We start from the raw sequence: 16,030 nt of genomic DNA, 5'->3' as shown, positions 1-16,030 counted from the left end.
TGGAACTAACATGCTATGGCCGGTCGGGACTCTCGCGTGGCGGCTGCGGACTCAGTCTGCGGCCGCCCTGTTTGGGGGGAGGGGGGGGGCGCGAGGGGATCGGGCACCGGGAGGGGGGGGGGGGGGGGGGGAGATCGGGCCGGACGGATCCTCGGTGCCTGACTAATCGAGGGGGGCCAACATCTTCCAGATGCCTCCGCGGTCCGAGTCCACCATGGCACTTGGTGCGGCACTGGAGGCCGCCGCCGTGCGCATGCGCGGACTCCCTACCAGAAATGCGGGGGCCTGTATCCGCAGCTAAAGCTGCGTGAAGCACTCGGGGTCCCTGCTAGCCCCCTGAAGGTAAGGGAATCGGCTTGTATTTTTTTCAGGAAACTCAGGAGTGCACCGCCTGCGTTTCTACGCCGGCGTGGGTAGGCAGCCCCATTTTGGGAGAATCCTGCCCCAGATGTGATGACCACGCCGGGGGGGCTCTGAGGACATTGCAGCACCCGGGTGGTTCGGGACAGAGCACTGCCCTTTGGCACCCAGGCACCGCCGTGGGGTGGGACCTCGAAGGGAGTGGGCCCGGAAGGGGACTGGGGCATGGGGAGCATAACGGGGAGGGGGAAATTTGTGAACCCATAGGTGTTGCTGACCTGGGAGGGAAGGGGGAGGGGTGCTGGTACCAGTGATTTAGGTGGGGGAGATGCTCTGAATGGTAAACCATTGCGGCACGGTAACACAGGGGTTAGCACAGTTGCTTCACAGCTCCAGGGTCCCAGTGTCGATTCCTGGCTTGGGTCACAGTCTGTGCGGACTCTGCACGTTCTCCCCGTGTCTGCGTGGGTTTCCTCCGGGTGCTCCGGTTTCCACCCATAGTCCAAAGATGTGCAGATTAGGTGGATTGGCCGTGTTAAATTGCCCCTTAGTGTCCAAAAAAGGTTAGGTGGGGTTACTGGGTTATGGGGATAGGGTGGAGCTGTGGGCTTAATAAGGGTGTCCTTGGAAATGTTTTGGGAGAATTGCACCCAGTGTTAATAATCATTATTGACCAAATTATTGAGGTCAATAATTTCTCATCTGAATTACTCTGCTCTGTGCAGTTGGCCAGTTCTGATGATAGGTCATTGACCTGAAATGTTAAATCTATCTCTCCCCCTCCATATAGGCTTAACTGTATATGCCTATTCAAGTGAATAAGAAATCTAAATTTAGCTCCCATAATTGATCGTATCTACTGCGCCTCTCCAAAGCTTCAATATCTATCACCAGATATGGGGATCTATATCTTTAAAAAAAAAAATTAGCATACCCAATTATATATTTGTTTTCCAATTAAGGGGCAATTTAGCGTGGCCAATCCACCTAACCTGCACATCTTTGGGTTGTAGGGGTGAAACCCACGCAGACATGGGAGAATGTGCAAACTCCACATGGACAGTGACCCAAGGCCGGGATTTGAACCCGAGTCCCAGTGCTATCCATTGCACCACATGCCGCCCTATATGGTGATCTAAATCAATGCTTGTGCCTGCCCCAATAGAGTACCTCTTATTTTATTGTAAAAATAAACTCTTTGAATTTAATTTCTAAAAGAGCTTTTACAATTATTTCAGAAAGTGGATGAAAGGGCGAATAAGCACTTCAGAAATATTTTAGAAAATGCCAAAAAGTAAGTGAATTTTCCAACTTTTAAAGCATGTTCTCTGTGGGGTTCTCTGATCATCCAATATAACTTTGGCAGAAGAACTCCAAGATGCACCCTCACAGTCATTTTGACGCCGCATTCACCCTTTGCACAGAATTACCAGCCCCACCAGCAAGGCCTCAACCAGTCACTGATTAATTTGGTCTCCACAAGCAGAGACCAGTCACGATGGCCACTCGGGGGTTTCGGAAGCCATTGAAGACCCCCCCCCCCCTTCAGGTTGTCGGGGACAGGGCAGGGCAGTACCCTGGCAGTCACCCTGGCATCCGGTCACTCAGGCAATGCTAAGGTACAAAGGTGCCTGGTTGGCACTGCCTGGGTGCCGGACTGGCAGTGCAGGGTGATTGGGTGACTGCCAAGGGGAGGGGCCTGAGGGGGGCCATGCCTTGAAAAGGGGATATGAAGGGTGAGGAGGGGGCCCTCACAAATGCTGGGGGAGTATGTGGTGTGGTGGGGGTCCTGAAAGGCAGGGCCCTCAGTGATCCCATAGTGGGGTGTCCTCACTTGGAGGGGGGTATTAGCCCATGTCTGCGGGGGCTGGCATTGCCTGTGGGGGGGGGGACCCTCAAGCGCACTTAGAGATCAAGGCACCCTTTCAAAATTGCACCCCGATCTCTGAGTAGCTGATCTCGTTGGCGGGATCAGCTCCCCACTGATGGAAAAAAAATTGTTTGGGCTAGACCAGGAAGAAATTCCTCAAGGCCCCCCTAAAGAAATGACGCCTGGAAAATCTTTGGTTGAATCATGGCCCTGGAAATTCTGGAAAAATGACAGATTTCCCATCATTTTTGGTTACTCCACTGAAGTTATCACAAAAGAACATAAGAGCTTTCATTGAAATGCATCCCTAATTTTTTTGTTTTATCTCACTGACCAGCCTAATGATTATTTAAGGACGCTAAAGTTCTGGTTTAATTTTTACAGGATTCTTTCAAAAGTGAATACATGTTCCTCAGGTAGGGAGATATGGTTTTATTTTACTTGTTTTGGGAATTTCTATATATCTTACTAATGACGGACTTAGTGCTATACTTCAAGCATAAATACTGAAGAGGTGTAAGTGAGTAATGACTGTCCTTTTATAGTAAAAATAAGCAGCAAACTTTACATAATTGAGATGTCGGGCGAGATTCTCTGGCCTCCCCTGGTGTGTTTCTCAGTGGCCCGCCATTGGCTGGTGGTGAGACCTTCTGGTCCTGCCACTGTCAATGGGGTTTCCCATTGAATCCATCCAGTGCTGCCGGGAAACCCACAGCGGGGTGTGCCCTTGGCGGGTCCGCACGATCCCACCGGCGTGGACAGCCGGAAAATCTCGCCCGTTGATTTTGTATACCTCTGGGTGTAAAATTTTGGTAGATCTATAATCATGCGTTATTCATTATTTTTCAAACACTGCTTGCAACTGGTTCAGTGACATTTCACATATAAATGTTCCTTCTGAATTTACACAGTTATAAATTACTTGTTCTATAGGCACTCGTACCTTAAAATACATAGAGAATATTTAAATATGAACATACAAACAAACACATGAATTAGGAGCAGGAATAGGACTCGTCCCCTCGAGCCTCCTCTACCATTCAGTAAGATCGTGGCTGATCTGAGTGTAACCTCAACTCCACATTCCCGCCTACCCCCAAAAGCCTTTCACCCCCTCGTTTATTAAGAATCTCGCTACGTCTGTCTTAAAAATAATTCAAAGATTCTCTTCCTCAAAAGGCATTGGAAGCAGAGTTCCAAAGACTCACAGCTCTCTGAGAGAGAACATTTCTCATCCTGGTCTTAAATGAGCAACCTTTTGTTTTTAATCGTTTAAATGGTTTCAATAAGGAGATAGATTTATTTCTGATTAAAAAATGGGTTACAGGGATCTGGGGAACTGGTAGGGAGGTGGACCTGAGACCAGGAAGAGATCGGCAATGATCTGATTGAATTGCGGAGCAGGCTCGAGGGGCTGAATTGCCCACGTCTGCTCCTAATTCCTATGTTACACTGTGACCCCCAGTTCAAGATTCTCCCACAAAAGGAAACATCTTCGCCACATCCACCTTGTCAAGACCCCTCCGGATCTTCTATAATTCAATCAAGTCGCCTCTTACTCATCTAAAGTTCAGTGGATACAAGCCTAACCTGTCCAACCATTCTTCAAGACAACCCGCCCCTTCCAGGTATTCGTCTAATAAACTTTCCCTGAACTGCTTCCAATGCATTAACATCCTTTCTTAAATAAGGAGACCAATACTGTACACCGTACTCGGGATGCAATCTCACCAATGCCTTGTATGGGCGCAATTTACCGGCTGTGTCCCGCCGGAATTGGGATGGGACACGGCTGGTAGATCCCGCGAGAGGCCTCTTCCGGGATTCCCGATACGCTCCGCGAGATCTAACGAGATCTCCCGAGGCGTCATGATCCAGACTTGCACAGTTAAGTGAGCTTAACTGCTCATTTAACTATGCCTATGCCAGATCTAACCGTCCGCCAGGATCGACTGGTCTCGCCAAGGAGACCCAGCCATGCGCCGTTTAGCACTGGTCCCCATAAACGGGGACCAAGTGGAACGGCACTTGGGGGAGTCTTGCAGGCAATCGAAGGCCCTCGGGTGGTTGGAATCTGAGCAGAGTGGCACTGCTGATACCAGCCTGGCACCCTGGCAGTGCCACCTGGTGACATAGTATGGCACTACCATGGTGACAGGCTGGTAATGCCAAGGTGCCCAGGTGGCATTTTGCTCATGCTGGGGATTGGTCCCATGTGGTGCAGTGGGGTGTGTGTGAGGGGGGGGGGGGGGGGGGGGGGGCGCCAGAGGACCCCCAGCAGGTGAGTTGGGGCATTTGCGCGGTCCGAGAGTCACGTCGGGCAGTCGAGAGATCGGGGTGCCAATCTCTTCCTGCACTGGCGAATGGAGATCTCCGTGCAGGAAATATGACTTGAGTGCGGCCTTGGCCGGGAGTTCCCCACTGAGGCCCAAAAAAATTAGCAGACTGCCATTTGATAGCGGGGTGGTTTCCGCCACTACAAGCTCCGGGAACGATCCCGTCCAGAATGGGACTGTTTTATCGTTAGATCATGCCATATATCTGAAGCATAAGCTCACTACTTTTGTATTCAATTTCCCATGCAATAAACCATAAGATTATATTAGCTACCACTGTGCATGCACACTAACCTTTTGAGATTCAATAAGAACAGATATTCTGCTTTGGTGGCAATTAATTTGCAAACAAATGCATAACAATTTTTTTTTTAATAAGAGGTTTGTGTAGGTGAATAAAGGTTAATGAGTGTTGTGACGTTTCTTCGATAGCAGAACAACAAGTCGTTCCCTTTTTTCAGGAAGAAGACTGCCACCAGATGGTGCTAATAGGACTGGTAAGGAGCCCAATTGGTGGTGATGTACCCTGTACATTATGCTGGAATACTGCTTAACTTTCGATTCTTAACTAACAAAGGAACAATCTACCACTGCCTGAAAAATATTCAGGGACCCTACCTCCACTGCTTTCTGGGGAAGAGGATTGAGACTCACGACCCTTTGAGATAAAAAAAATTCTTCTCATCTCTGTCTTAACTGGGAGATCCCTTATTTTTAAACCCTACTTCTCTCCTCTCCGACAAGCAGAAACATCCTCTCAGCATCTACCCTGTTGAGACCCTTCAGGATCTTTTATGTTTGAAGAAGATCACCTCTCATTCTCCTAAACTCCAATGGGTACAGCCTCAACCTGTTCAACCTTCCTCATAAGAAAACCACTTTGTCCCAGGAATTCGTCAAGTGAAACTTCTCTGAACTGCTTCCAATGTGATTATGTTTTTTAAATAAGGGGATCAGAACCATGCACAGTGCTGTACACGTGGGGCTGGATTCTCCGCCGCCCCCGGATCCCATTCCAATGCTCCGATCCCTTGCTGGCGGCGGCATTGAGGTTAGTGCCACTCCACTGGGAGGATGCAAATAGATCAAATATTTGCATCCTATTAACAGGCTGGGCACCGGATTCTCCAAGACTGTGTGAATCTCTGCTCCTCTGGGCTGGGATTCACGTGAGCGAGAATTGGTTCAGGTATTTCCCAGCCTGGCCCTGATGTGTTGGACCTCGCAGTGGGCCAAGGTGGTAACTCCGTAAGGGGGTTGCCCCCAAAGTTCATCGGAGGGCCACCCTCCTGACTCTTTTCCCCCCCCCCCCCATTACAGAGATTCCGCCCCCCCCCCCCCCGTTACAGAGACCCCCACCATCAGAGACCCCATTACAGAGTCCCCCAATAAAGTCCCTACCAGAGATCCTCCATTACAAAGACCCCTACCAGAGACTCTTCATTACAGGGACCACCACCAGAAACTCCCATAAGTGAGCCCCCCACCAGAAACCCACCCATTACAGAGACCCCCTCCCCACAAATCTCCCATTACAGAGATCCCTGCCGGGAAGCCCCCCCATAAGAGGGAAGCTAGAGAGCAGTCCAGACAGAACAATGAAAAAAAATCACTGGTTTAAAACTCACCTGTGAAATACAGCTGCTGATTCAGCCAGAGGAAGCAGTACCTGTAAATTCCCTGAAAGCGAAAACCACATCAGATGGGTTTAAACCCCCTAAGATCTTTGATCTGCAAGGCTTTCATTCAAATCGAAGTTAAATTTATTTTACTATAGTGTGATCGACAGCTTCCACACATACACAGTTGTCTGGATTGTTTAATCTCATCTCCCTTCACGCTTGAGTGGATTCCAAGTAGTGAAACTGCCCGCAATGTTTATTTTGTTAATAAATATTTTGTTTGACAGAAACAATTATTATTTACAATTTACATGCTGTTCCTTATTGGCACCGCCTCTTCCCACCCCCCTCCCCTTTTCTACTATTTTTGGGCTCGATCTAAGGCCCTTTCCTCCACCATAGATGGGTTATTTGTCACTCATTTTGCTCTTGTAGCCTTATTGGGGGCCATCTGGTCCCCGTATCGGTCTCTCACTGGGTGTTTCCCTGGGTCTCTCAAACTGGTCCTTGAACAGGCTGATGAATTGCACCAACTCTCGGATGGTGTATTTGATCTTTTCCAGATGGCCGGGCCTCCCTGGCACCGTTCACATTTGTCCTCCACCTCCAGGAAGAAACTGCTCATTCGGGTTCTTGTCAGATGTGCTCTGTGTACCACTTTTAGCTGCATGAGGCTTAGCCTTGTGCAGGAGGAGGTGGAGTTGGTCCTACTTAGTGCTTCGCTCCAGAGTCTCCACCCTACTTCTGTCCCTGGTTCTTCCTCCCACTTCTGCCTTGCTCCGTCCAGTGGTGATCTCGCCCTTTCTTTTTTTTTAAAATATTTTTTATTCTCCTCCTTTTCACATTTTCTCCCAAATTTACACCCAACAATAAACAATAATCAGTAACGAATGTAATATCAATCCCCATATCAATAACAACGATCCCATCCTCCCACCAAACCCCCAAACATTAGCCCGCATGTTAACATAAACAAATTACAAAAAGGAATCAGGAATCATCCATAGTCACCATTAACACATACAGCCCCTCTCCCCCCAACCCTCCCAGCCCCCAACCCCCCTAATGTTCCATGTGATCCAATTCTCGAAAGTGCATAATGAATAACGCCCATGAATTGTAGAACCCCTCCGTCCTTCCCCTCAGTTCAAATTTGACCTTTTCAAGCGTTAAGAATTCCAGCAGGTCACCCGCCAGGTCACAGGGTGGAGAGGTTGATCTCCACCCTAACAGGATCCGCCTTCAGATGATCAATGAGGCGAAGGCTACGATATCTGCCTCCGCGCTCGTTTCCAACCCCGGCTGGTCCGACACCCCGAATATGGCCTCCCGAGGGCCCGGGTCCAGTTTCACGTGCACCACTTTAGAGATTACCCTAAACTCTTCCTTCCAGTAATCCTCCAGCTTTGGACAGGACCAAAACATATGAATGTGGTTTGCGGGACCTCCCCAGCAACTTTCACACACATCTTCTACCCCCTCAAAGAGCCGGCTCATCTTCGCCCTTGTAAGGTGCGCTCTGTACACCACCTTCAGCTGTATGAACCCCAACCTCACACACGAGGTGGAGGCATTCACCCTCTGGAGCACCTCACACCAGAACCCCTCCTCCATACCCTCTCCCAACTCTTCCTCCCACTTTGCCTTGATCCCTTCTAGTGGCGCCTTCTCCTCCTCCAAAATGATCTTGCCCTTTCTAAAAGTAATCCGTATATGTCCCAGTGGTTCTCTATTTCCATACTGTCCACGTCCGGTGGCTCCTCCAACATTGTATCTCTCAGGACTCTAGGGTACCCCGCCGTCACCTTGCGGAGAAAGTTTTTGACTTGTAAATGCCAGAGTTCCTGTCCATTCGGTAGTTCCAGTCTCTCCGTCAACTCTTCTAAGGTCGTGGGTCTGTCCCTCATGCAAACCGCAATGTTTATAAACATCTAGCTAGGATTGAGAGCTCTTGGACCATACCAAAGACAGTTAAATGCTTTCTGCAAAGAAAAACAGGAAGTGAGAACACTTAACTGTCCTTCCCCGAGAGTCTTTCTTTCTCACTGGAATGTATCCTTGTTGAGTGTTATGAAGCATCTCTTTAAATATCTCCCATTGCAACCCTGCTGACCCACCCCTTAACTTAATTTCCCAGTTCACTTCAGTCAGCCCTGTATTAATACCCTCATTAATTCCATTATTTAAGTTTAAAACACTATCTTCTCTCCCTCAAATATAACGGAAAATTCAGTCATGTCATGATCATTGCTACCGAAGAGCGTTTTTACTACGAGGTTACTAATTATTCATGTTTCATTGCACATTACCAGATCTAGAGTAGCCTGCTCTCTATTCCAAAAAGATTTTATGAATTCATGTTACAGGCTGGATTTGCCAATCTGATTCATCCAATCTTTTTGTAGATTAAAGTTACCCATTATTGTTGTCATACCTTTCTCATATTTCTTCCTGTAAATCCTTTCCTACATTGTGGTTACTGTTCGGGGGTCTTTAAGACTGCCATGGTATTGGACAATTGCAAAGACCGAGTCTCCCCCACTTGCAACTTCTTGATCTCCTTACCTGCCTTGCTCTCAGTCACACCCTCCTGTTCCTGACCAGGGACCAAATCAGGCAACCCTACCTGAAGGGGTGTGACTGCGTCCTGGAATAAAGTGTCCAGATAGCATTCCCTGTTTGCCTTGGATCATGTAGGTGTCTGCACGCACCCATATTCTGCAGCTGCCTCACATCACCTGCCCTGCCATCTTTAGACCGTTTTCATTTTAATTATTACATTTTAATTAATGTTTCTAGTCCTGTATTTGCTTATATTCTTATTATTTCAATAAATATTCTACTTGTCCTGCTTGAAATTCCCTAGTTTAGATAAAATAAATAGGAAATACTCACCACCCAATCACCTACCTGCTTCCCTGTAATTTCACACCTGGACTTATGTACTCGGGTTCTGACGGGAAGCCGACTACAGGTTAGTCCCACTGCTCTTGCCAACCCTCGAGGGCCTGCTCTCCCCCTCTCTATCTCTGCACTTTAAGCCGCACCCACTGTTCTCACCGATTCTTGAAGGGAAATGAAGAGACTTCTTTCATTCATACATTATGATTTGTTTGAGCACTTGTTTGTACAACAGTTACCTTGTAACAACATCTTTAGTTTCCTTGCGCGCACCTCCAATACTTTGCGGCTTTTCTTTGGGTTAAAAAAAGTAGCAAAATCATGGTTGTTACTGAAACAGTAGAAATTCCTGATCTCCTTAAAATAAGATTTTGTCTTAACTGTCAATAGACCATAAGACGTAGGAGCAGAAGTAGGCCATTCGGCCCATTGCATCTGCTCCGCAATTCAGTGAGATCATTACTGATCTGATATGATAATCCTCAACTCCACTTACCCGCCTTATCCCCATAAGCCTTGATTTCCTGATTAAAGATCTGCCTATCTTAGCCTTGAACATACTTAATGACCCAACCTCTACAGCTCTCTGCGGTAAAGAATTCCACAGAGAATTCTGAGAGAAGAAATTCCTCCTCATCTTTGTCTTATATGGGCAACCCCTTGCTCTGAGATTATGCCATCTGCTCCTAGAATCTCCCTCAAGGGGCCACAACCTCTCCGCAACTACCCTGTCAAGACCCCTGAGAATCCTATGTGTCTCAATAAGGTTGCCTCTCATTCTTCTAAACCCCAATGAGTATGGGCCCAACCTACTCACCCTCTCCTCATAAGAAAATACCTCCATGCCCAGGATCAACCTCCTGATCCTTCTCTGGACTGCCTCAAATACCAGTATAACTTTCCTGAGATAAAGGGACCAAACTGTTGATCAAGTTGATTTGCTTTCTGTAATTCCATGGGCAATCCAGTACTGCTGGTCATACGCTTTTACTGAAATAACATACGGACATATTAGTACATCACAAACAGATTTGACTCATGCAATCTTTTTCCGTTGTTCTGATGCAATAAGAAGTTAATAGCTCTCCTCATGAAGACTGATGTGTACAAAATCGTTGGACTGTTGACTAGTTTCTGTCCTCATTTTTAAAAATACATTCAATAATTCATTGAAATAAAATTATTGCATGTGACTATCTCCATCACTTAAAATATTAATGTTTCAAATGAATTGCCTCTTAGTCGGCCAAAATTGTTCCTATTAAAAATGTCAGAGTTGCCAGTTATCGTGTTGTAAGTGCTCCGTTATCCAGAGCAGCTGTGCTTGCTCATTACTTTGCTCTTTGTTCAGAGAGTTGAAAGAATGTCATCACTTCCATGGCAGATGTGTGCAAGTGACATTTTTTAGATATTTGGTTAGTACAAATAGTTGACCAAAGGAGAATTCCATGGGGGAATAACTGAATAACGGTTCTTACTCCCTTCAGTTTTCCGATGACTGTGGCCAGGGTAAACTGGTGCTGCAGAGCTCGGAGCCCTTGGTCATATGTGGTTTGGCTGAAGCCATTGCCTATAACCTTTGCTCATGGATCCAGTTTAAACTGCACACAAGTGAGCTTCAGCATTCCTCCTCCTCCAGATGCCAAGCCCTAAGAGGGCATTGACAGCCATAGGCTTCCATTGGATTGGTCCATTATTATGCTTAGCAAAGTGCTACAGTGGTTTGCCGATGCTTTCTGTAGCATGGCTGGATGGGAAACTCTCATTCTTCTGCCGGTCATCAGGCATATTGGGAGGATTTACAGACTGATAGTCAACCAACTTGGCCACATTCTGAACCCACCTTCTGTGGCTATGGAGCTTCTGGCCCACAGGTAGGGACACTACCGCTATGCCAGCATTAGGCATCCAACATGATGATCATCTCTCTACATTCTTCAATATACAGCATACTGCTCCCAATGTTATGTCGGTCATTGCATATAATGGGCAAATCATGTTTGCACAAAAGTACTTCTATAAGAAGTAGGGACAGTACCCAAAGGCCAGTGTCAACCTGTTCAGCGTTTTGTCAGTAAGATGGCAGGTTATTACAGTTTTTGTTGCGAGTACCTGGTAAATAATGGAAAGAATGTGATGTTAATTGTGATGAATACCTTCATTTCTATAGATGGTTGAGAAACTGAAAGAACACCTGCTGAATTATCTTCATTACATCGGAAAGAAGAAGATTGACCTGATAGTCAACAACTATGTTTTGAATTTGGTTTGTGATGCTTTCTTTATTTTTAAATTGAAGTGGTTGACTGCTGATTGAGCAGTTGTCAGTTATAGTGCACTTGATTCTTTTCCTGACATGCCACTGTTTGGTTTTTTTTGAACAGAAAGACACAATGTAAAGAACATTCATATATTGTACGTTTTCTGATGTATGAAATTGCTTTTCCTGGTGTGAAATGGTCATGCAAGGACCAGCAACTGGGCTAAAAGTGCTCGTGGCATGTTTAAATTTGCATAATTTTCCATCTGTTTAAGTCTCGCGGGACTTCGGTGCATCCTATGAGTCACGGAGGCTGTCGGGTGGTCCGCTGGAGGCCTCTCCCGGGATTCTCCGGTCGCGTTGTGGCTCGCTTAAATGCAACGCGGCAAGAGAATCACACCCAAAGTGTCATTTTCAGTGAGAAAATTGGTGCGGCTCCCTCTGACCCTGGTGACACTATTCGGATTGCAATCTTTCGGCACTTTGAAATCCCCCCCCCCCCCCCCCCCCCCCCCCCCCCCCCCGGGGCGAGATTTATGACACGTTACTCCTCTAATGGGTGCTGAAGCGTCGCCTGATCACAGATTCAGTTTTCTGACTACCTAGGCCCAATCCCCTACCCGATCCCTGTAACTCCACCTATCCGCTGGATGCTAAGGAGAAGTTTAGCATGGCCAATCCACTTAACCCGCGCATTTTTAGACTGAGAGAGGAAACCGGAGCACTTGGACGAAACACTGGGAGAAAGTGCAAACTCCACACAGACAGTCACCCGAGGCTAGAATTGATCCCAGGAACCTGGTGCTGTGAGGCAGCAGTGCTAACCACTGTGCCACCGCAATTTTCTTTAATGCTGCACTGGATTTGAGCAGCAATTTTTATTTTTGCCCCACACACATTTTGGAGTCAACCAATAATTATTGATCCCATGTTGCCTTTAGATGCCAGTTCCAATGTGATGGATTTCCCACCTCCTACATTTAGTGAGATTCCAGCACCCAGTTTAGATCAAGCTAGAAGCTTGCTATGTACATGCAATGACAGCTGACTTGACAGGTCTGATGGAGTTGGTTGTGCACTATTTATGTCGTTGCAAAACCCACTGTGCACCAATCTTGATTTTGAACTAATTGGAATTAATTGTCCTTCCTTTTAGCTTGAATGCATCCGGCAGATTGTAGATGAAATATGGAAAAAATACGGCCTCAAATCCCACATCCTGTGCTTGTAAGTGATGTTAATTTTAAAGCAGAACAATTTATAGCACCAAATGTTTTAAAAAAAACAATTCCAATTAAGGGGCAATTTAATGTGGCCAATCCACCTACCCTGCATGTCTTTGGGTTGTGGGGGTGAGGCCCACACAGACAGGGGGAGAATGTACAAATGCCACACGAACAATGACCCAGGGTCAGGACCGAACATGGGCCCTCGGCGCCGTGAGGCAGCAGTGCTAACCTCTGTGCCAGTATAGCACCAAATGTGACACATGACCAAATGAGGACTAAAAATATTAATTTATTGATCATAAAAATTGTGGAAACCTTCATGTTATGAATCTAAGTTGTAGGTCAAATTTAATATTTCATTTTTTAAATTTGGAATTTGAAACTTGAGTGTCTGAAAAGGGAACTAGTACATAAGTGTACAGACCACTGGGAATATTTGTGTGCCCAATGGGATAATAAAACCGTGCTCCTGTTACATTAAAATTATGTGAAGGAATTCACACATGGGCTACTTTCATTGTTTGTTGAAAAGTTAATTTCCAACAAAATTTGTATTTTTAAAAGTACCAGAACAGACTTGTACACTTTGTTTCGACAGTTCTGCAATATGAAGGTTTATTTGAAAGAAAATTAAATGTTGATTTCATTCTGTTACGAACATGTGAGCCGCCTTTTACATGACTAATCACAACAACAACTTGTATCTATAAGGCAGCATTATTACCTGCAAATATGCAAAGATGCTTCATAGGAGCATAATCAGCCAACAAAATGAAATTAAATGAAAATTGCTTATTGTCACAAGTAGGCTTCAAATGAAGTTACTGTGAAAAACCCCTAGTCGCCACATTCCGGTGCCTGTTCGGGGAGGCTGTTACGGGAATTGAACCGTGCTGCTGGCCTGCCTTGGTCTGCTTTCAAAGCCAGCGATTTAGCCCTGTGCTAAAAAAGGGATGGCCAACAGCTTGGTCACATGTAGGTTTTGCGGTGGTTTTTAAATGAAAAGATATGGAGAGACATAGAGAAGGAATTTCAAATCTTAGACACAAAGGATGTAAGAAATAGGTGCAGGAGAAATTTGGGGCAACACGGTAGCACAAGTGGATAGCACTGTGGCTTCACAGCGCCAGGGTCCCAGGTTCGATTCCTCGCTGGGTGACTGTCTATGCGGAGTCTGCACGTTCTCCCCGTGTCTGCGTTGGTTTCCTCCGGATGCTCTGGTTTCCTCCCACAGTCCAAAGACATGCAGGTCAGGTGGATTGGCCATGATAAATTGTCCTCAGTGACCAAAATTGTTCGGGTCGGTTATTGGGTTACGGGGATAAGGTGGAAGTGAGGGCTTAAGTGGGTCGGTGCAGACACGATGTGCCGAATGGCCTCCTGCTGCACTATATGTTCTATGTACGTTCTATATGGCCCCTCCACTATTCAATGTGATCACGGGGATGGATGAAGGCCTGGTCATTAGTAATTGGGTGAGGAGAGTTGGGGATGCTTAAAAGGACAGAATTAGAGCAAAGCAGAGTCCGTGGACTCTGAGATTACCGAGTTAGTGGTGTGTGAATATGAGAATTTTAAATTTGGGGCATTAGTGGATTCGAATGCAGTGCTGGTTAATGAGCACAGGGGTGATGGGTGATTTGGGACTTGGTGCTGGCTGAGATATAGCTCAGATATCTAGATTGTGGAAGCTGGGAGTTAATACTGACGAGATTTGAACTAGTTGAGTCTGGAGGTAATAGAAGTGCAGATTAGGATTTCAGCAGCAAATGAGTGAAGCAGAGATGGGCAATGTCATGAGCTAGAAGTAGACGACCTTTGTGGTAAAGGTTCACAAGATTAGCTCTCTAATGTGTGAGAAAATCAGCAAGAATGGACGATTCCCTAATTTAGTAATGTTAAGGAGAGGATGAACAAATTCTAGAATCATATTGTTAATGGTTTATTTTTCTACTGCTTTAACTTAATTCATTTTATTTGAGAAATGTTGGTTAATTTTGATGCATAAACATAAGAAGATACTCCTGATTGAATAAAATATCTCCTGTCCAAGTAAAAGCCAAATAAACTTGCATTTAATGTATGGAATCCGTACGTATTTATTCTAGGATCACATTCTGGGGGTTACATTCAACTTTGGCAAGGGCACAAAATACCCATCATACACCACATTTGACTTTTCCCTTTTCATATAAGGTGGGCAGTGTGTTTAAAAGGCAGTTAAATGTGCTACTACCTGTTTTGCACAACGGTCAATGCTGAATTTCACTTCCATAGTCTTTAAAATACTTTGTGAATTTTTCACTTTGTAGGTCCAGTGGAGAGAAAGTAAATCCTGCAGCGTTTGTTGCGTTCCACATGATGACCCGTGTTTTGGAAGCTGCTGAAGGACTTTTTCTACCTCTTCCACCAGGTAACGTGTGTTGATAATTAACAAAACTCTCAAACTGCTTCACAAAGACTACTCAATCACCTTTTGCAATGAATCAAGCTAGACGATGGGAATGAAGAAATTTCTTGTTATTCTTGCCCAAAGTGACTGCCTTATCCTGAGACCATGACCTAAGACTCAAGCTGCGGGGGGAAAGAAACCGCTTTCAGCTGATACTCTGTCATGTTCTCTCAGATTTGCATCTGCTTCAATAAGATCTCATTCTCCTAAACTCCAGAAAATGTCGGCCTAATTCACTCTATCTTTTTTTGTGGAACAACCCTTCCAACCCAGAAATTAATCTAGTGAACCTTCATTGTAGCCCTTCTAAGGCAAATATAATCCTTCCAGAGGCAAGAAGACCAAAACTGTATATAGTATTCCAGGTATGGTCTCAACAATATCGTGTCTAATTGCAGCAAGATCTCCTGTCTCTTATATTCCCACTCCTTACTATAAAAGCTAACATACCATTTACCATCCAAATTGCGTGTTCTATCTGTAGTTAGCTTGCTGTGATTTGTGTACATAAGGCCGTAAATCTCTCTGAATGCTTCCATTTAATAATTTCTTGCTTTCTTAAAAATATCATGTTTCCCATTCTTCCTATCAAAGTGGATAATTGCACATTTTCCCATATTATACTCTCAACAGTCATCACCTTGTCCAATCACTGAAATGGCCGACATCCTTTTGCAGTCTCGTGCCCTCATAGCTTTGTACCATCAACAAAGTTGGATATATTGGGTGCGATTTAGCGGCCTTGTCGCTCCAACTCGCGAGAGGCCTGGATCGAGATTCGCCTTGTCGAACCATCTCACGAGATTCAAAGGATTTATGCTAGATTTACGAGGATGCTACCAGGACTTGATGGTCTGAGTTATAAGGAGAGGCTGGGACTTTTTTCCCTGGAGCGTAGGAGGCTTAGGGTGATCTTATAGATGTTTATTAAATAATGAGGAGCATGGATAAGTTAGATAGTCAACATCTTTTCCCAAAGGTCTAGAACAAGAGGACATGG

At 45.7% G+C, this 16,030-nt stretch overlaps 1 protein-coding gene across 4 annotated transcripts in view; it reads left to right on the top strand.

Moving 5' to 3' along the window:
* gsap (gamma-secretase activating protein) overlaps positions 1–16,030 on the top strand; it is a 129,625-nt gene that overhangs the window by 68,435 nt on the left and 45,160 nt on the right. For 3 of the 4 annotated variants that reach the window (XR_011934036.1, XM_072471342.1, XM_072471339.1), the window contains 6 exons: positions 1,599–1,654; positions 2,615–2,646; positions 4,999–5,063; positions 11,260–11,355; positions 12,506–12,576; positions 14,891–14,991. Coding sequence is in view for 3 of the 4 variants with exons in the window: in XM_072471342.1 (XP_072327443.1) it covers positions 1,599–1,654; positions 2,615–2,646; positions 4,999–5,063; positions 11,260–11,355; positions 12,506–12,576; positions 14,891–14,991 (421 nt within the window). In the remaining variant the exon portion in view is untranslated. The remainder of the gene's footprint in view (positions 1–1,598; positions 1,655–2,614; positions 2,647–4,998; positions 5,064–11,259; positions 11,356–12,505; positions 12,577–14,890; positions 14,992–16,030) is intronic. The other variant, XM_072471341.1, reaches the window with a different exon arrangement.

Source organism: Scyliorhinus torazame, chromosome 13 (assembly GCF_047496885.1).
Source record: "Scyliorhinus torazame isolate Kashiwa2021f chromosome 13, sScyTor2.1, whole genome shotgun sequence".
NCBI lineage: Eukaryota > Metazoa > Chordata > Chondrichthyes > Carcharhiniformes > Scyliorhinidae > Scyliorhinus > Scyliorhinus torazame.
The sequence above is the reverse complement of the archived record's forward strand: the minus strand, read 5'-3'. Positions and strand labels throughout refer to the sequence as shown.